The 22,829-nt window shown below is 31.5% G+C and overlaps 1 protein-coding gene across 1 annotated transcript in view; it reads left to right on the forward strand.

The window, feature by feature from the left end:
* LOC123708752 (integrin beta-6-like) overlaps positions 1-22,829 on the forward strand; it is a 35,357-nt gene that overhangs the window by 4,975 nt on the left and 7,553 nt on the right. Inside the window, exons 2-6 of the mRNA XM_045659616.1 lie at positions 14,184-14,369; positions 15,058-15,362; positions 16,377-16,455; positions 16,741-17,122; positions 18,096-18,309. Coding sequence (XP_045515572.1) covers positions 14,184-14,369; positions 15,058-15,362; positions 16,377-16,455; positions 16,741-17,122; positions 18,096-18,304 — 1,161 coding nt within the window. The 3' untranslated portion in view covers positions 18,305-18,309. The remainder of the gene's footprint in view (positions 1-14,183; positions 14,370-15,057; positions 15,363-16,376; positions 16,456-16,740; positions 17,123-18,095; positions 18,310-22,829) is intronic.

Genomic DNA, 22,829 nt, shown 5'->3' on the forward strand with positions numbered 1-22,829 from the left:
ACGAAGATATACCTATTTACACGAAACATTTGTTTTATCGCAATCTAAAGTTTTTCCAATCTTTTTATATTTACAATTTATACATATAATGTAAGCGACAGTATATAAAGCTAAAGAAATTACTTCATCCTTACGGAATCTCTATTAATATTTTTCGATTAAGGATAACACATTGGCTGGCTGCCATAGATATTTGCATAAAGTAATTGAACAAAATGTCCTTAAGGGACTAGTCTGTGTGTGGTCGTACGTACATTTAATTGTTTATAAAGAAAATAGTTGATTTACTATGCCAGTGATGTTTGTATTGTTGTCAGGTCAAGAACCTCACGTGTCAGCGAAATGTAGAGCAATTTTATTGTATTATTTTGTTAAATTGGAATGGTAAACTTTCCTTAATCTATGAAGTCCTAGTATCTCACAATAAGGCTTTTTTTTAAATATTATGGCAATAGTTTTAACTACAATGAGGGTTTAGGTACATTGCTGCGTCAGTTTCACTATAATCATTTATAGGTACAATATTAATAAGTTGTAGTTGTTCGTTCGAAGGCGTTTTCACGTCTCTACCTGTGATTTAAGAAGATTATTTCATGAACTGTGTCTAGACGTTCAACAAACTCAGAGAGACTTATATGTTTTAGGGATACCAGATGAAAAAAATATATTTTTTGGACAAATAGATCTTTCAATTAAAAATATTTTACTTATTCGAGTGCTTTATGCTAATCGTAGTGAGACAAACATTTAAGAAGTAAGATTGGTACTTTTTTAGTTAAGCAATATATTGATATTAACTATAAATGAGTAATATTTTAATTAAATAATAAACATGCATATATACGACAATAAAATTTGAATTTTAGAATAGAATTCTAATTCAATCAAATTGTAACAAAATATACTAGATATTGATTAATCTAATACTAATTACTTATAGAAACGGTACGATAAACCAACTACCAAGTTTAACACACTGCCGTCACATTATTTTAGATCTGAGCCGAGTGATGATTTCTATGTCTCTTGTGTTTTTCAACATTCTCTGCCTGACTCACACCGTCGACTTTTTGAGTCAAGTTTTTTTACGACATTTTCCTTCACCGTACGAGCGAGTATTATGCACGAACTCAGAGATGAGAGTCGCACGCTGAAGCCACAAGGTCAAACTGCCACGTTAAACCGTAATTAAATACAGCGATATATACTTCATAGTTAAACAATGATTGTTAAAACATATTACGTAAGAGCAAAAGGCCGTATAAAAACAAAGAACTTGAATAGATCTTCACCGTAACATTTCTTTTTTCAATTAACGTTATTAACAATGTCTACAAAGTGTGTACAATGTACTCCCCCTGTATGTTTTCCAGTTAGCGTGTAACTGCACCTCACAAATATCCGATACTGGGAATATAAATAACACATTAACCTAAATCTGTTAATGTTTTTGGTTAATTACGCAATATATTTAACGATTCAAAATTTACTTTAAAAAATATAGTAAGATTTTTTGATGAAAATGATTTCACTATAAAAAAAATTACAACATTAAAATAATACAATTATAAATAGTCATTAAAATAGTCGCGTAAGAGGGATGTATATGTATATATATATATATATATATATATATATATGTATATGAATATAGATACAAAATTTCATCTAGAAATAACTTTTTCAATACTATTTCTTTAATATTGTATAACTTGGCATAAAGAAACCATACAATATAATTTTCTTAAGAACATGTTGTAAATTTGTTTCACAAGTACTACTTAAAGTTCTACTCAATGACAAAAAGACAATTGTGAAATTTTGAAAAATAAACACAGTAATTCAAAAGTGTATTTTAAATTAGACATAAACAATAAATACATTGTTGGACCATTACCAATTACTTTAATTTCACAATCTTTACATAACATTAAGTGAAATTTACCCAATTTTCAATCAAAAATAAAGGGTCAAAGGCGTTGGAAATGCCAGTATTATGTGGTAACATGACACCCGCACAATAATTACCAGCCCACAATAAATCATAACGCAAGTAGGTTATTATCCTTAATCACTGTAAAAAGCTTTGCTGGATCGGATGTGACGCAATGTAACGTACAAAGTAAATATATTGATTTGATAAATAGATGGACTATAAGCATAAGCAACATTAAATATCTATTTGAGACATTACTAATACCCAGACAAGCGAACTTCACTTATTAACTAGGGTGCTAGGGCACGAACTGTCACTGTCAAATTACCATGGCAAGACAGATTGAAAAGTAAGTCATTATGACATCTCTCAATCAAAGCTAAACATTTATGATAAGGGTAATATGTAAATGAAGGCCTTAATTAAAAGAAGACAAACCTTTAATTTTACTCAATTGGTTTTTATAATATAAAGAATCTCGGTAATGTAGGTTAATTTAGACCATTTATAAGCCGTCATTAATAGATAGCTAATTGTGTTAAATTATTTATAACCGAGGAAAAACCGGGAATTCATTTAAAATTTTCTTATAAATATGTAGCTATAATAAGCACCCGTCATTGTTGACTCATGTTAAACGGATTTTCCTTATAACTTCGAAGTAATTGTCACTAAATAGTGATGGACGTATTTTGGTAATGTATAGCTTCTCTTTATTTTATTTATTTATTCGTCTATATCCTAAGGTTACAAAAACACATAACTTTTGTAATATTATACAATTCTACGTCATTATAATGTCGATTGGCGAAACCTATAAATCGTGATCGTATTACCTCAAAGAAGCCAATTAAGTTTTCGAATAAGCAAATGTATCGAAATTCAAACTTTATTGTGTGGCTTCTAACAAACAAAACTTAAATTCCCGCCGTTGGGTTTAGTACCGATGACCGCAGAACTAATTCTTTCCTCGCTCAACGAATTACAATCGCAATACAGTGAGTAAATGCTTAAAGATGCACAGTCACAGAGACCAAACTTTTTAAATTTGTTTTAAATAAATACTAATATGTATAAGTTCTAAGCAATAAATAATAATAAAAAACATCTGGTTACGAAACCCTCAATATTTTATTAGAATTTGAAGTACCCTTAAATATAAACAATCGTATGATAGGCTAAGAGTCATATTTGATTGTGTTTCACATTTGTTATGGTTTATTTTTAAATAAAAGTTACATCCGAACTCATAATATTAACAAAATACATAAATAAAAGTACAACAAAAATAGATACTTATTATTACTTTCCTTAAATTAGCAGAAAATAGTGGCTATTTTGGTATCTCTGTATAGCGATTGTATATGTTTATACGGACAATTTACAAAATATATACACTAGTTTAAATAGTGTATTATACCGATTGTTAAATTGGCTATTAGCACTTTTCGAAATTGTGGTTTTTCTACCATTCAGCTTCACATGAAAAAGCATACAGAATACAGATATGAAGTATGTGAAACTTAATGTTATATAAATAACATATTTACAAATTTTCGCCATCTCTTAGACTTGAACACAAGTTGGGTACTTCTTGACACAAAAGTGGAATTTTTTAATAAGTCAGGGGTCATGAAGTGCGTTATATTTTACAAGTTTAAGTGTTATTTATGTCGTTTGAAAATACTTATGGTTTGAGTCAGATGCTTTTGTTTTTATTTGAGAAGGTGCTAAAAAACATATAGTATTTAAAAATCTTAAGAGGTGAATGCAGTAATATCTCGAAACATTGATTCAAATATTTTTTTATTCTTAGTCCATTTACCATTCACGCTACGTTAGCTTTTTTCGTATTGAAATCCTTCTATATAATCTATTAAATAAAAATCGAGCCATCGTTTGTGTGGCGTATATCCCGTAACAATATTGTAATGTAAATATCTTAAAATATATGTCTATCTGACAAATTTTTTGAAAATATAATGAATAAGGCTGGTAAAAAATTGCAACGGCTGAATTGGCATGTCCGTGACATGATCTCAAGCAATTAATGTCTTTGGTGTTCGACCTGTCACGGATAAACTGGTCACACTGGTTTGCGATCAAAGATCACTATAATTCTTTTACTATTGCTAAAATAATTTAGCTGGGATTTAAGAACATTCTTTAAACTCCGTTGTCATATACTTATAATCCTTAAATGTTAGGACATAGGACAGTTCTCTAGTATCAAGGCTCACTTTGATTCGCTGCGTCAGTAGAGTAAGTTAGTAAGTAGGTATGTAGGTAAGTAAGTAAGCAACATAGGATCATATACACCGATGCTATATTCGTATTTAAAATTTCGCGCGATGCACCTTTGTTGCGGAGTCGCTTGAAAAGTATAACCACGAGTATATTCATTAATAGTAAATTGAAGAGCAGTGTTGGCCTAGTGGCTTCAGCGTGCGACTCTCATCCCTGAGGTCGTAGATTCGATCCTCGGCTGTGCACCAATGGATTTGCTTTCTATGTGCGCATTTAACATTAGCTCGAACGGTGAAGGAAAACGTGAGGAAACCGGCTTGTCTCAGACCCAAAAAGTCGACGGCGTGCGTCAGGCACCGAAGGCTGATCACCTACTTGCCTATTCAATTCACAAACGATCGTGAAACAGATACAGAAATCTGAGGCCCAGAACCAGCGCCATTGATTATTATTATTATTATATTCATTAATAATGGCAATTTTATTCTATATTAAATTGCGAATTATTTTTTTAGAATGAACTCACAATAAAAGGACTACAGTGACTTAAAATTTATTAATCATTTGCGGACTTAAAAATAAGAAGCAATTCCGTCATTCTTTAATTATAAATGTAATTATGTCCGTATGTAATTATGTAAGTATGTATTTCTGTTATGTATTATTTTGAATTATATAGCTATATTTATTAGTATAATCATAACAATTAAATATTGAGTATGTCCAATTATCTTTACCTACATAGTAATAATAAAAATTAATAAAATTAATATTAAAACTTATTTATAAAGTTTGGTCCCTGTGGCAGTGTACCTCTCTCACTGGCAGAATTCGCTATATTGCGATACTGATTCGTTGAGCGAGAGAAGCACCAGCTCTGGGGCAACGGTACTATCTACCAGTCGCCAACTTAAATCTTTCTGTTGTTAGATTCAAATAAGACTATTATAATTATATTTCTTTACATTATCATATGACATATCATAAATATAGATCTCGCAAACTACAGAAAAAATATTAACTATGGTGAGATAGTCTGTGAAGACGGCAGCCATTTTAATTTGACTATTCACGCACACACGCGCATACATATAATACTCAATTTACTATAAATGTTAGATTTACTGTTTATTTAGTTTTTCTTGTATATTTTATGTACTAAGCTTTTGTTATACCTATTTTTATATCGTTTTAAATCAGCATTGATACAAAACCAAGAAGATTTGACCGCAATGGGTCGCTCAAATGTTAATTCAGTAGGTCACAGATAAGAATTAACCTTTTTCACGCCTTTAAACAACCAATTACGCATGCGTAACATTTCGAATCTCTCCAATCTGCATAAAACAAAATGTGTGAGTTATGACTTCTTCAAGTCCACAGTAGACAATACTTATAGTTGTGCAGAAACAGTATTTAATATCACTGTGAAGTGCAGACCGTCATTATAAAATAATATGCCTTTAAGCTATTATGGAAGAATCCTATATATTTTTTTTACCCAAACGAAGTCGTATGTTCTATAAAGCTAGTATACAGAAAGTTCCAAGTTTTCTCTACTGAATTCAGTAAACTGTGTCAATATCAATCAATACAATTAACGACCCAAACGTTCCACTTACCTTTGACTTATTAACACGACATAAAACATGGTCGAGAAATTATCATGTTTGCGTAACATACCTTTATTGGTAATTGGTTAAAATTGGTACTAAAGGGCGCGTTGTACAATGTAATGCAATGCGTTAATGCAATTCCGTGTTCGGTCTAAGTGATCGACTTAATTATAATTGTGATGCAATAATTAAAATACTGTACGATATAAATGAATTGAAAAACCTTGAATTCAAAAAAATACTTTTAAAAGTGTCACTGTCATATGTCAGAAATCTAGATAAAGTTAATTAGTAGCCGGGTCATATTATCCTTCTACATATGGCATTTAAAATGGCTTTAAAAAGAAGAATATTATATCATGATTTTAACTATAAAATTATTTTTGATAATTAAGAGTTTATACTTAATAACATGATTTTATAACATACAATAAAAAATATTATATGCTTTTTTACTCCTGTTTACTATCATCATGAGCCAAGACTGTACATTTTACTCACCCGAGCTTATTTAGTTTTATAAGCGATTACCTAAATAGTCAGAGTTACGCCCTGAGAGTATAGCCGAACGCAAAAACTCTCCTCTAATTTTCATAGCTATTAACATTTAATTAATTAGCATTTTTGGTTTGTACGTGATCCCCTATTATTTAAAGCATACCTAGGAACCGTACAGTTAACTTCGTCAAACTATAATATAAAAATAAATACCTGCGATTAAAATGTAATATCTTAGTATTGTCTTTTGTTAAAATAGCTTTTACACACTAAGAAAAACAATTTTTGAACGGATGAAAGCTATGTTTTATTATTAAAACATATAATTATTTACATAACTCTAAATTTTAAATTTTTTATCATATCTTACCGGTCGTATAATGGTAACAAGAACACAGTTTATTTGTACCAAACGGCTATTGAAGACCACGGAATTGAATCTTAATTGCTGTCACTAATGGCAGAATAATATATGACACCAGGCACCTTAAGAAAGACGCGGTGTGTACTTAATACTGTCTCTGAATCAATCCTTTTTATATGTTCCCTTAGCAATTTCGCAACAATACCATTGAATGTTCTATGTATAACTTATGTATATGTAGGGTCTGTTTCACAATGTATGGATAAAGTACCAAATAGCTATGCAAGACAGAAATTATTTGGAAAATAAAAGTTCCGAATAAGAAACTTCTTGTTTTATCGGACTCATGACTTATGGTGGACTTTATGTGACGTATAGCGCTATCTGACAGTCGTGAAACGCAACAATGTATATGTATACGTAGGATATATTAATATAAGTATAAATAGCTTATTTCGAACTTATGTAGAACTTATCCGTACATTGTGAAACAGACCCTTAGCATAATGTCATTATGATAATTAGTCTTTGAGATAAAAATAACATTATACTGCTAACATATATTAATAATTAAAAAACAATAACTTACCTTTGTAAATAATATTGTTTTTATTTCTTGAGAAAGATTTACAGCTTATAAAGATCTTACGTACCAAATATATACTTCTTTTTACGCCAATAAACAAATATGTACATATAATTAATCACTTAATCATATGAATTTGTAAAAATAAAATAATTTTAATCTATATCAAAGGAAACAATAAACTACAATCAATTGAAGAACACTTAGAGTAGTAAATGATACACTATTTATTCTCCTATGGAATAAAGATAGTTGTATATTTGGTAATAAATAAAATAACGTTCTTAATCGTTGGAAAGTATTTCTAATGATCTTTAACCTAGTTCTGCTGAGCTAAAAAGGGGATTGGAGATTTTCCAATTACTTATGACATTTTTACGTATGTAGATCGTATTAGTTCAAGTTCATTGACTGCTCCTAATATTCATCATTGATATATACTACGATTGGATACTATGCAGTTTTCCTCAGTATATTGATTATCATTTTTCTATAATTGCAAATCATATTGAAATATAAATCTCACATAGTAATATTCAATGATTTTTTAATATAATAACGGGGGCAAATGAACCTTCGGGACGCCCATAAAGGGCAGTCATCGCACCCATTTTTAGTGGTTGCGTTGGCGGCCTTTGAGGGTGAAGTGCTGGCCTAGGAGGAGTACACTTTAACTTTGAATAGTTGGAGGTCGTATCTCTCAGGGAAGACCCCCACCTGCAATCAACGCCACAGTTCGTTAGTTCGCAAAAGAAAGTGCCTTGTGAACTGTGGAAGACTTCCAGCCATCAAGGTGATATTGATGAAACGTCATTAAGGTATTGTGAAATCCTGGTAGAATGCTATTGAACTGCATGAGGATAAACATAAATACAGCTGACGCTTTTGGTGCGGGGGATTTCCACCGGGTGTAAAAATAGTTTTTCATAGAATTTGCATATTTCATTGATTCCATAATAAACACAATATTTAATTTTATAATACTAAAGATTCTCATTTTTATAACAGTTCTAAGATCGCTTGTAACTTAAAACAATTGAATCGATCTCTTTACAATAAATGTGTTTTGCAGAACGTCTGGATTCTCGCCAGCTTCGTAGAATTTGTACAATTTTCAGACGTCTACGTAGCTTTTCAGTTCTCCCTTATTTACCGTCTAGTAGGGGTTTGGGGCAATGGCCTTTTAATGTTCCATTCAGACTTCAGTGCCAAGATGTCTAGGAAGTATTTTTATTTAGTCATCCTTGTTTATAGGTTGCCTAAATTTAATATGTTAATGACATTAGCAAAGTTCACCGCTATGTCTTCAGCGGTTAAGGCAAAAATTTATACGCATCAAATGTATAATACTGACAAGTACTTTAAAAAATATAGCATTTCAGGTATATAACAAAATATATATATTTGCCAATTATATGTCATATTTCAATTGAACAAGGTTCTATTAGATGTATATTGCGTTTAGAAATACAGTTTTAGTAAAATATTGCAGAATTGTGTTTATTCAAAGCGCTTATAAATAAAGGTTTTCTTGTTAAGTATATAAAATGATTAAGCCGATTAACATATTATTTAAATGCATAATGTAGTATGAAATTACCATCACATGCGGGTGAATTCATTATTGGCAATACAATAGCGATAGGCTTTTGTTTCTATAAACACTGTTATTTGGATGGAGTAACATTTCTTAAAGAAAAATGTACCATTACGATGAGGCAAAATATACAGAAATATCGAGCTAGTATTTATTTGTAATATTTCAGCCTTACTTTTTCCTTACTAGCTAACTAAAAGATCGCTTGTTAGTCATTCATAAGCATCCCTTTTAATTTATGTTATTCATTTTTAACTGTAAAGTAACTATTTCCAGTATTACTGGAATGGCCATGTTCTGATATACCATAATAACAAATTCATTTTAAGAAAACACTTTTTAAACGGATTGAAGCTATGTATTATTATTAAAAACTTATAATTATTTACATAATTTAAAAAAAATTTACGACGTTTCGCGTGCTTTACTGCGTGCGTGGTCACGGTGACACATGGAAACATATTCATTTATTCATTGTTTTAAAAAATAAATCTTAAACAAGTACATTTTCGAAAACAAGAAGTTCGATCATCTAATGTGTATTAGTTTTCAAAAATCGTTTAAAATAAAAACCTATTCAATAATATAGAGTATTATAAGCAAGCAAAATATTACTCATTTTTTCATTATAACTGGTTTCTCGGTAGTTGTACCGTACGTAGTACTCTCAACAGTGATAGTGGGTGTCAGAATGGAAACTTTACACTAAGGCTATAAACCACCTACACAGCCTTCATAAAGCTCTTGATGCCTTTGTTGCAGTTTATATGGAATTGAAATTGGAGAGTGCCTGGATATTTGTGACAATAGTGACATAGCAAGCCCTAATGCGATAAGCAGATATTTTTCAGTTTTATTAATATGTTAAAAATATCAATACTTTATGACAGGGTTCAGAAACCTTCCGATAATAATATTTAATTTTTTTTTCCTTTCGTAAATGTTAGAACTCATTAAATATTATGTATTCTGTTTTTTGCGATACTTTTAGTATAAATGATTTTTGTTACATATATTTTATTTAGCTGTAGGTAGGTTACGAAATAATTAAATAAAGATTCGTTAAACAAGTAAAATTTTCTAAATCTCTTACGAAATAAACTATAAATATATTTAATTTTTGAAGGTGTTAGTTTATAGTATTGTCTTTTGTTAACATGGCTTTTATACATTGAAATAAAACACTTTTTAACCAGATTGAAGTTATGCATTATTATAAACTTATAATTATTTTACAGTCACCACGCCCGCCGTAAAGCACGCGAAACGTCGAAAAAAAAGTGTTTTCTATCAATGCGTTTATTTATTTCTGAAATCCATCGCGTTTAATCAAGTTTCAATCGTAAAACAAAGTTTGATGTAATTGAATCGACAACCTAATAAAACTAATTCCATTCTCAAGAAACAATATCTGTACAACATAAATCTCACCATATAAAAAGTAGATCGCACATAAACAACGTGACAGTATTTTAATAGGCTTTCAAACCTTCTCTTCCTTTCATTATTTATATGAGTGACACGTACAGAACATTGAAATGATTTAAACAGATCTACTCCCACACACCCTCGGTTAAGGGTTTAATGCCCTTAACTGTATTGTTTCCTAACGACATTAGGCGGTACTTTCTCTTATTAACCGATAAACCTACGCGTATTCTTTAATCAGGAAATCTGCATACTTCCATCGTTCATTAGGCCTACATACGCCGCTTTAGTAAGTGCTTCTTCGTACGATACATATTGCAAGGAGAGTAGAATGATACTAGCACTTTGCTTAACAATTATAATATATTTACTTACAATATTCGCTGTTATGTATAGATTTCTCTGATATACATTTCCAGACTATCCGGTTTCTTTACTATTGTATTTTAACCAAAACTTGTAACGTATCTGAACAGTCACTTCTGTGTATTTACTTAAAAACGTTGTACACTTAGTTTCCATATGGTGTAAAATAAAAGATTGGAAATAAAAGAATTTTGAATTTGGAGGAGGCCACCACTATATCGCGGGTCGTGGTCTTATATTAAATATAATAACATAAACTTAATGTAAAACTTAAAGTACTCGAATATTTTTAGTTTATTTATATGGAGTCAAATAAAAAATACTATTTTATTTAGAGACAAGATCGATGTTGAGATTGATAACGAATTAGTAATTGAAACACGTAGCACTATTCAACTATGGAATCTAAACAAACAAAGCCGTTTGCTTATTATCAATATAGCTTAGGATATAGCTTTAGGATAAAATTACGGCTGTACGCAGTTATCGCAATCATAAGATTGCGTTGCAATCTCCAAATCACATTACACCACTCGACTCGACTTTACCGTTGCTTCTCGGATCTGCGTTCCATTTTCAATTCACTTACCCAATAACGGCTCTTTCTAACAAAACTACAATTAATCATTCTCTCACAGATCCTGCGGTACAATGAACGCTAATGACCTGCAATCATAGGTTTAGTAAAATCATTGAAGTATTGTCGTATATTTGTTTCCAACACACAAATATACAGTATTCACTACAATCTTAACCTTCGTTGAGCAAGGAAAGCACCAGCTCTGGGGTCACTGGTACTATCTACCAAACACCAACTTAAATCTTTAATTAGCGCCTGTTCATTTGAACCCCATGGCCCAAGAGTGTCTACTCCAAAGGGAACAACATCAAACTTGGAGGAAAGACTTATATTTGAGCCGTTTATTATTTTCCGTCTACTCTGCAGCCGCGTCAGCAGTTGTGCTTGAATAATAATATTATTATTTAAAAGTTAAGTGAAATAAATTAAGTATTGATAAAAATAGAATATACCTAGTCTGTGGTACATGTTAAATCATAATTAATTTTTTTTCTATGGTAATACGTAAGATAACTAATTATACAAATTTATTTTCATAAAATACTTATTTGTTATAAATTGAATGATTTGGAAATATCGAGTTTCCTTATATATGTTGTTGTAGTTTGCATTGTCGAAGGTTAATGTGGAGAAAAATCGGTTTAAAGAAATCCCGAGCCAAGTTTATCGCTCAATTGAACGGCTTATTAAAGTACATAACAAGTATCCAACCGGTTGTGACCACCTGCTACTGATATGCTTCTACTAGATCAATTTATAAAATAAATGCAATATTAAGATAGTCTTTATTAGATCACCTTATTCCAAATTTAACAGCATTTCGTAAGATAGTATACATGCCTACTGAAAGGGCTAATCCTTCAGTGTTATTTGATATTATAATCTTCCAAAGCGACTTTGTTAACGCCGCGGTACGGCGACTGATTTGTAAGATATTGCTAAGATAACTTTTCAACTGACGTGGACGGTTGTCTAGTTTAATATGGAAACGTGCAAGTTTAATTAATCCCATATATCACTAGAAAGTGTTCAACTGATCTCATAAAATAGCTTGCAGTCTAAACACATAGCAACTACAGTGGGTAAAACGCCCTGTGCTCAAACTGCGTTCCATAAATTCTGTAGGTTCATAGGACACATGGAAAAGATAGAATATATGTGATGTGAGTTTTAAAACGTTTTGTTTTTAGGAAAGTAATTTAAGATAAAAGGACCTCTGAAGGGTGAAAAGCGGTGGGTGAAGAAAATGCGTTCTTTGGGTTAAAACAAACGACTTATACTAATAGCAAACTACCATTAAAAAAAACAATTATAATCAACGTGGATCGACATAATAAAAGGTTAATGATAAAATTACTAAAAACAAAAGTGGTTTCGTAAACTGTGGTAAAATCGTTTACGTCCAAGCGGCGCCGACTGACAAGTAACACAGATATATATTGGAATAAACCATGCATTTAATACAATTGAATAACATTTGCGTTTAATTAATAGGATTAGTGTAGGAATTTGAAAAATCACATTATACAATACAAACACGGGATAACAGGCATTAAAAAAACATTAGAAGATACGTGATATGTCTTTGTTTTTCACAAATAGTTTTAGTTTTATATAAAACCTTTTTAAGGGATGTGACGCTTGTCTGGCTGACAACTATGAGCACGCATAAAACGGCTATATTTATTGTGGTTATATTTAATATATTATTAACATACGAAGCTCCTTAAAATTATACTTTTCAATTATATAATTTGAACTTAAATAACATACTCTAGCTAAAAGATAAATGATTAATTACACTTATGAATAACATTTCAGAACGAATATACTCAAAAACAAAAAAGACAGTTATACAAGGACAAACAAAGATAAGGTTAGCAATAGACTAAAATTACCCACAATGTGAGAATAAATATATTTTATTAGAATGATGCCGCATACGAAAACTGGTTTTGACATCCATAATTTGTCGCGCTCATAAAACAATTCAATAAACATTATGCACTTATTTTAATCGATTTATTATATGCTCGAATCGAACATGATATCTTGTATAATTAAACACTTGTTATTATGTAAAACAATACAGACGGTGATTTTGTTAATAATTTAAGGATATTTTTATATCGTGATCTGTGTGTCTAGTATCCATGATTTAATAAAAAGTGATACATACATTTATGGGATACTCGGAATCTCGGGGTTTATATATTTTTAATATAATAGACAACTCATACATATATAATGCTTATACTAATTTTATTAATAGTTTTACAGATTTTATCGATGGGATTGTGTAATTCTTCTAATAATTATCAAGCTATTCTCCCCTTAGCCATAAAATACTAAAGCTTCTAAAACCTGAAGATTCCTATTGTAACATCCAGGATCTGTAAGCCTGGAATGTTAATTAAAGAGTTTTAAACTCAAACAGGCAATTACGTTGCTTGGAACTGAATACCAGCAACTCCTTATAAAGGATTCTTCGCCGTGTGCAGAGAATTTAGCTCATTACCTTCATTTATCCTTGCGAGTATAGATCTAAAGTATGTTTTATTTGTTCCTTTCAAGATTTATTGTTACATATAAAAACAATTATTACGATGGTGTGTATCTCAGTAGGACTACCCTAACTATGTATGGTCATTTTAAATAATGGAAGCTTTCAAAAACTTTAAATGGTCAAAATAGAAATGGTCTTCAAACTTATAGATTATACCAAAATGCCACAGTTTAGGCTTATATACATTCCAATTTTTTTCTTTTATATTTTTCCTTCCTTAGTGTCTTAAAAACATTTTTGTATATATTATGTATTCCATCTTTGACTATGTTTAATTATTTTTCTTATATATATCATTGAAGTTGGCTGTATAAATAAAAGGAACCTACCTATAAAATAGTTTCTGGTTTAACAACCAGATGAGCAAGAATTGCTTACATTTTAACAATTTTTTTTCAGTTCACAAGATGCCACTTGGACCTCGCCGATAACTGGTGTCAAGGCATGACAGAAAGTATTCCCACGGACAGTAATATGGCAGAAAGCGGCCAGTTTTTCGACCCAAAATATGCCGTGAACTCCGTCAGGTCTGGCAGAGAACACAACCTCGCAATCAAGTACAGATCCAGTGAAAGCGATCCAAAGGTATGCCTTGATTCAGCATAGAGAAATTATTTATATATAAGTCAAAAAACTATCTTTCATACAATTATGCCAATTTTGTTATAAATACTAGTGCCAATCATTTCAACCTTATCTATTCCGTTAACCTGGGATAGATATTTTTTTATTCCGTAATCTGGCCTTACTTACATTTACATATAATATACTCTGAAAAAATACATGCACTAGTACAATTATTATGATAATGACATGAGTAAATAATGCCTGAGTAATCATCCACGGTAATATGTTTATAATTATGAGACTATTCTCTATCTTCTACCATAATAATTACACAATTTTAATATCCTCAATTACCTTAACGTAATTATATTAAGGCAATTCATACACTTATTTTGTGATGGCCCGGCATCATATCTTGAATATTAAATATAATTGGTATGGCTAAACAACTATTTTACTAAAATTATACTCCTTTAAACATTTTAACATTCAGTTGATATAGATTTTACCTACTTCGGTTGTTGGAGCACTAGAGATTTTAAGTTAAGATTCCGAGTCGAGAATTAGGATGAACTCCCGTATGTAAAAATACAAGTTCACACCATACAGGACTCATACTCGTCTCTGAAACTTATCAAGGGTCTAGTTTTGACTGAGTCCAGTATGAATGTCATCAATCCTTTCCCTAAAGTTTATCACTTTTTAGGTGGAATACGTCGTTAATTCAACGCAAGGATCTGACGTGTTCGTCACAAAGACCACCTCGTGTAGTGATGGCTCTTGCACTACCACACTCGATGTGTCCCCTGAAACAAACTTTTGTTCCATCAAAGGCAGTACCCATGAGTACTTCAATGTGAAGCTAAATATCCAGAATGTTAGTGAAGAGGCTGTCATGAAGTTCCATGTTCCTTGTGCCTGTGCATGCAGTTCTAAGGTCGAGTTGATGGCGAAGAAATGCAATGGGAGGGGAAGCCTGTCCTGTGGAGTATGTTCTTGTGATAACGGATGGTAAGATAATTAGCATCTAACATGCACAGTCAGCCTGGTGAGGTGCCAAGGATTTATTTCTATAGTGCGCAAATTAACATATGCGTACAGTGAAAGAAAAGCATTATGAGGACACCTGCCTGTCTTAGGCAGTGGAATCCAAAAGGCCGCACCAAATTTGCGAAGTTTTGATACAATACATTTTAGTCTTGGATTGCTCTTCAATTTATGCGAGTAACATTTGCTTACAGCAAACATAATTCTTCACCTTGAATATAATGTTTATGTTATACTCCATACAAAACTTTAATAAAAAATTACAGTTTTTTAGCAGTATTAAGTAGCTATGTACTTTTCATATATAAACAGCCGTTAAATTTTAAAACTTCTACAATTGGAAGCTTACATCCAGTAATTGATTACATTTACATTGATATGTTCATTGCTATTGTCCATTAACTAATTCCGAGTGCAGCCATACAAAAGATCCCTTGTTTATTACAACTGCGAAGTCATAATGACTTCACAGGCCTACTTTCATGGCGGCATCATTAAAACGTAACTTTACTAATGAGCGGTTATATTCTGAATAAAGATATCAAGGAATTTTGTAATGTATGAAGCTTGTTGTGACCTTTCTGAAAACTGTACTGAGCAGATCACTTTTTAAGTTTACTAGATTTTGTCTTGATGTTTGAAAGCTTTCTTAGTTTCGGATCTTTCTTAGTTTCAAGCAAAAAATCAGTGTAGGTTGAAATTTCTGTACAAAAATTCTTCTCAATGTCATATACTTTTCAACTCAATTCAATACCTATTGGTTACGTACCTACGTAACTAAAACTAAACTAACCTCAAAAGCCATAGAATTTCATTAGGTCTTGGATATTAATTTGTTATTTTAAATGCCTCTCCTGATTTAAAGGGCATTAATAATTTTAAAGATCTTATAGTGTTAATTTGAATACTCCTCTTACTCTCATTGTAATAATCCTCTAAAAATATTTGGTTAATGTTATTTAATTTCATTGATAACAGGTCCGGTACATTCTGTGAAACGCCAGTCTGCGAGAAGAAGCGTGGTGATGTTCCTTGCACGGATTCGGCGCGAAGTGATGTATGTTGTTTAATTATTAGAGGCCAAACGTTAAGTGTACTAAAAAAATATCCGTCTTGTGTATACAATGTGTTTAAATAATATTAATTATAAATGCAAAAGAGATTTATTTGTGTATCAAGCGACCGCTAAATACTTTTCTATATTTAGTTTCGTATTATTCTCAAATATTTCTCAGTTAAGTTTTATAAATAAATTATTTTTATATCTGAATGTGTACAGATATCCCTATTCCATATATTATCTAAGTATTGATATTCTGGACTTATCACGCCCATATTTCAGGTCGAATGTTCGGGTAACGGTGTCTGCGGTCCTTGCGACGAATGTGTTTGCTTTACCGACCGACTTGGATCTCAGTACTTCGAAAAGGACAACTTCTGCGCTGACATCTGCATGGCAACTAATGACTGTGATGATTGCTTCCACAACCCTGTGCCTGGGAGATGCGAGTTTTGCCATTTCCCCCTTATCAAACAACACCTCAATCAATCTCTACTGGAGCAGAAGGATGAATTCAATAGAAATGTATGGATAACGTGTAACGATACGTTGGACGGTTGCCATTTTGAGTACGTCGCGATGAAAGCTAATGAAGAGACGTATTATATGGTCACGAAGTCCTGTGACCCGGTTGAAGAGAAGCAGGTCACTGGAGGAGTGAATGGTGAGTTTATATTTGTGTTGACTCAGTATTTTTCCGTTCACTGTAAACGACGTAAAAGTAATTTGATATTTCTTGATATTGCACTTATAACTATACCATAATTAAATTTATTCACTGTAAAGCTTGATCTCTCGATACATTGAAACTTAGGGTGAACATGTTCCTGTATTACCGGAATATTTGTCATATTGTATATGTTATATGTTAGTGAATATAAAAATGCTGTACAAACAACGCCACAAATCGTAATCAAACTCTTTTTAAGTCACTTCAAAAATCCCCAGACAGTAGCTGTAAATTATACAAATATATTTAGCTGTCATCTGTAATTTATTCTGTTTGCTTCCACTGTGTCATCAAAATTTTGTTCATAAACATTTTTTATGAACCAACTTTATGGTAACATAACAAAGCATTGTGCAATGTACACAATCTGCATTCGACCACCAGCTGTTTTCTTTCATATTTTCATCTCAGTCTATCATATACAATTCCCAACCAGCTGTATACCTTTCTCTTTTCGTCGAATGGTAACATCATTAGTGTTGTGATAGAGTGATTATCTGTTTATTTGTCTGTGGCACAAGTCCATAATACGGCTGGATTTATTTTTATATGTATCTAAGCCAACATAAAAACGGTTAATAAGGAAACTTAAATACGGAAGCTTTGTATATTTAATCTATAAAACTTCTGGTTACACTACTCTATCAATATAAAATCATTCCTACATTTTACAACATAATTTTTTTAATAGTAATTAAATAAATATACCAAAGTAACAACTCACCCTTTTAAAGGATTATTATTATTGATTTTATTTTTAAATATTACAGGTTAAGTTAAAGATATCATTGAAAAGCAACAATGTTCTGCTATCATTTAATAATTTCGGATTTTATTAGTCGCTGAGGTGCTTGTACTTATAATGTTATTTTTTAATTGGTCTTAAAATAAACCTATTTGTTTTCAGTCACACTGCCAATAGTCCTAGGGATTATAGCAGTTGTGGCAGCAGTTGCGGCAACGGCCGGATACCTCGTGTGGAAGAACAGGCCGCCAGCGCTGCCCCTCAATGACCCAATGTACCAGAACATTGGTGCCGAAGACTGCACGGGAGAAAATCCTTTATACAAACCACCAACGTCGTCTTTCAAGAATCCAACCTATGGAAAGTGGTAGTTTTGGTAAGTGTTAAACATTTTTTAACAGTCTGCATAAATATTATAGGTGCTAGGTGATATAATATCATGGCGTGTTAAAGATTGCGTTACGATTATTTGATAAGTCATTTGAACATGGTAGAGCAATTATTAATCAATTAAAAATAACTCTACTTTGAAAAACCTGAAGATGGCGATCGTGCACACGTCAATCTCTGTATTAATTTGTTTATTTTTCTGTTTATATAAACAATTCACGCTCGAGGTGAGTCGGTTTAATTATATTATGTAAAAATAAGAATTTTCTTAACTTGTGTATGTTTTTTACTCTTTTCAAAACTAAATATCTACAAATGAAATATTTGTTCTGATATGTTGATACAGAATGTGTGCGAGAGGCTTGCCTAGTATTACGACATTTCGACTTGACTTTGGCAATAGATGCTTCTGTTGAAGATGCCTTTCAATTTTCGTTATTATTATGGTACTATGGTCAACCAGGAGAAGACCTAATCGATTTAAAATCCAATATCTTAAGACACAATCTACTATGGAGCATTAACACACTTCAATAGACAACTAATCTAGATTAATTTTTTTTATTTGTTTTGGATGCATCTATTTTACACAATTTTGACTCTTAACTTCTTAAATTATACATACGTACCTCGGATTGAATATTTTAAATGGTTAAATGTACAGTTACAGTTGTTTACATGATCAAACTTAACCGGTTAAACAAGATGAAGTCATCAATCTACACGAGCTTTATTTTACGCAATATAAAGTGAAATCCTATGGGATATCTGAACGCGTATACACGTATGATAATTTCTTCGTTTTTAACCCAAGTACGAGAGTTATTTTATTTTAGAATAGAGGCTTTATAATAAGCCTGTCTATTTGTTATATCGCATTGGACAACTTTTTCAACAAAGACTTTTTTTATTTAATATAATCTTCGTACGTAGACCATACGAATCATATCAAGGATGTTGCATTGCTTATAATAATAGTAATCCATATAATATGAATTCTAGTAAAATAATTAATATGTTCAAGTTTCAAGAAGATATTTGTTGGATTAAATTATCTAAATTATTGGATTTGATATTGCTTTCTGGTATCTTGAAAACCACGGCATGAATCGGGGAATGCATATATCTGACTTGCTTTGCTTTAGGTTTTTATAGTCTTAAATAGTCATACGGCAGTTGCCTTTTGATATCATAGCTACTCTTATCATAAACCCTCAACCATTTTGATGGATAAATTGAATTGACCTTACCATAATCCTGGACCTGTGACTCACGAGTTAATTGTTTTAATAGTGTTTATAGCCACTAGTCTTGTTAAGAGTTGTTTGATAATAATCTGTGTTCAACAAAAAGAAATTCTAATTCAACATTGCAAGTAGTGATATGTAAAGTTAGTCTCACTACCACACCACCTTATTTATTGAGTAAATGAAAGTTGAAATGCTTTTCATAGTGCAGACGTATTTCAACCGTGATAGTTTCAATGAAATGCGTTATACTAGTAGAGCGGTGATCGTGTTATATTAAACATGAAGTGATTCAGAGTAAGTACGAAAAAATTCACACTAAGGTGCAGTGTGCAAGGACTTTGGCACATATGGCGTCGACGCGATGATCCTTTTTTACTTTGGAATGTTCGTGACGCTATGAGAACTTATAACGGAATTATATTACCTAATTAGAGATAACTTGCGTCAACGTTTGTTAAAATCTAAATAAGACTTATCTTTATTATTTGATGATTAATAGTTAAAGGTGAAAAAAATTCCCAAACAAATGAATGCACTATAATTTACAATAGTTTCAAGTAATCGTTAACGTCAATATTGTTAAATAATTTTTTGACAGTTCAAAAGCATTTATTCATATATTTAGCGGACCCGACACATTGCGCAATAATTTTTATGGTACTGTACATAGTACCTACTATTCAAATCATTCACAAATAGAGGATCTATCTAAGCTAATTAAACGACGTTCGTATAGTTTTAAATACGTTAACTGTTCCAGTTTTTGACACATATATTCTATAACGTCAATTTCACGTTTTTGCGCTAAGATGATATATACAGATTGTAATGAATTCTAGCAAAGAGTACTGTATTCTAACACGTGACGGTGAACCTAGTGTTTGAAATGATTTTGTTTGGACCTGAATTCGAAGAATAATGCTTGTTATTAAAATAAATTATATCTTAATGTTCAATGCTAAATGTGGTAGCGCCTTACAGAGGTCGAGTAGTCGAGCTTCGAGTCACGTATTCCAATCGCCACGAGTGTAATAGCTGTTATTTGCAATCTTATCTCTTGGTCTGCAATTTTTAATTTCGAAAGAGCATTTAAAATCCTTCTATTCTAAATTTGCAAAAACATCTGTGTCATGTCTATTAGATATTAATATTTTAATATTTACATTTTATTAAACAAATGTAGCTCTTTATTAATTTTTTGTTATTTAGAATCCATTGAATAACAAAATTGTTTACAAAATTTCGTGGATATATATTGGGTTTCTCTAACAGGAAACTTAATAGTAATTAAAATATTTCCAAGACACTGCCACTACGCAGTTATATACACAAGCGTGCGCAGAGTAGTGGAGTCTCTATTATAGCTCTCTTACTTCCATGGGTCGATTGTCTGACACAAAAAATTAAATACTAGCAAGTGCTAGCACAATTAAAAATGTAATATGATTTGGTAATGTCGTTGTTTGCACAACTTCGGCGTATTTAGTTCATAACCTTTACAAGAACAGATAAAGCGAACTCGAAGTAGGTTGGAGACAAGATATTAAATTTACTTATATATTGGCCTTGTTGTTGATTTTCAATTATTCAAAAAGCATATTTTAATTTATTTTAGTAATAATCAGTCCAATACGCATTGACACGTGATACGTCATGACATCCATTTGACCAATCACAATGGTTTACCTTCTCATCCCCCAATCAATCCAAGTCAGGATCTTGTGATGCTATTCAGGCAAGTACATCAAAATTTCTACACAGATGTAGTTGTCACCTGTTGTTATATATTATGTGCGTTTGAAACTGTTCCTAAAAGGCTGGACCAATTTTGATTTAAGTACAAGTGGAATTGAGAATAGTTTAGATTTACCATTTTTTTAATTTAAAAACGTGTCCAGGAGTACATCTGTCGGTCATTATTATTATAAAATATCATGCTAGCATCAACGATTTTATATTCAGATTTTACTATACTTACAATGTGCATCATGTTATCTCGCTATACGCAAAAGGTCACAACATCAACAAAAATAAAGAGAATATATGTTAACCAATGCCAATTTAACTTTTTATAGGGTTAAAATCTCCTACATATATGTTATATGTATCATGTTTTATTATTATGTCTTATAAATCAATTACAGCTAGAAAGGAATTCGCTGACGTCGGATGCTCGATAAGGGTTTAATGCGTTCGTAATTATATGTTGTTAATAATGAAATTCTTTGTATCATACTATTAATTTTCATAACTATGGCGCCAGACGTATATCCTTATTGAAACTAGTTTTTACAAAGTAATTATTGCAATTGTCGTTGTGAAGGTTAAAAAAATATAAACTGAGATTGTAAGTAGTCTTATTTCTTTTCTATATAAGTCTTGACTATATATTTTTGATACACATCTCTTCTTCTCCGTCAAGTGTTATATATATGTGAAGTGCGTATTGAGGCAAATCAGCCCAGACACAATTATTTGTCATGTTTATCGTCTCCAAAGACTCACCGGGGAAGCATGCAGCCTTCCGGAGTTCAATGTACGCAATTATTTGACCTTTACAGATATAAGTTTAATCTTATTTCCTTTAACAAGATTAACTGTCTAGGATATTCCATTTCTTATGGTTTAAAAGACTTCCTTGTTTTCATGAAGTAAAAGGAGACACTTAAATAAAAAATAAATCGCTAGATTTTAAATATTATGCTATCGCAATTCATAAAAATATCGTATGTAACTTCAATTTTACATTTAAATATTATACTCCAAATATTTTTTTGGAGCAGTGTTGTCCTAGAGGGTTCAGCGTTTGACCCCTGAGGTCATAAGTTCGATTCTTCGGTTCCCGGGAACTGATCCCCCCACCAATGGAATTTCGGTATATGTGCGCATTTTAACATTTGCTCGAAACTGGCAAATCTAAGTCCCTTAAATTCAACGGCATTTGTCAAGCACAGGAGGATTAGATTGACTTTTTTTTGACTTTGAAATGTGTGTGTGTGTGAGAGAGAGTTTAAAACCACGAGAAAGCTATTTTTTTTGGAGTGACATGATCATCTATTGTTATGCTCTGCCTTTCAAAACGAAATAACAGTGCAGGCAACACTGTCTAAAAATCGAAAATTATAATTGTCAATGTCACAATTGCACAACTCTAAAATGTAACAACGACATATTTATAACAACTGAGTGACCATTTATTACTTTCTAATTCAATACAAAATTATCTTAACTCATAAATCTTATTAAATGTCCTCTA

The sequence above is a fragment of the Pieris brassicae genome, chromosome 4 (genome assembly GCF_905147105.1).
Source record: "Pieris brassicae chromosome 4, ilPieBrab1.1, whole genome shotgun sequence".
Taxonomy (NCBI): Eukaryota; Metazoa; Arthropoda; class Insecta; order Lepidoptera; family Pieridae; genus Pieris; species Pieris brassicae.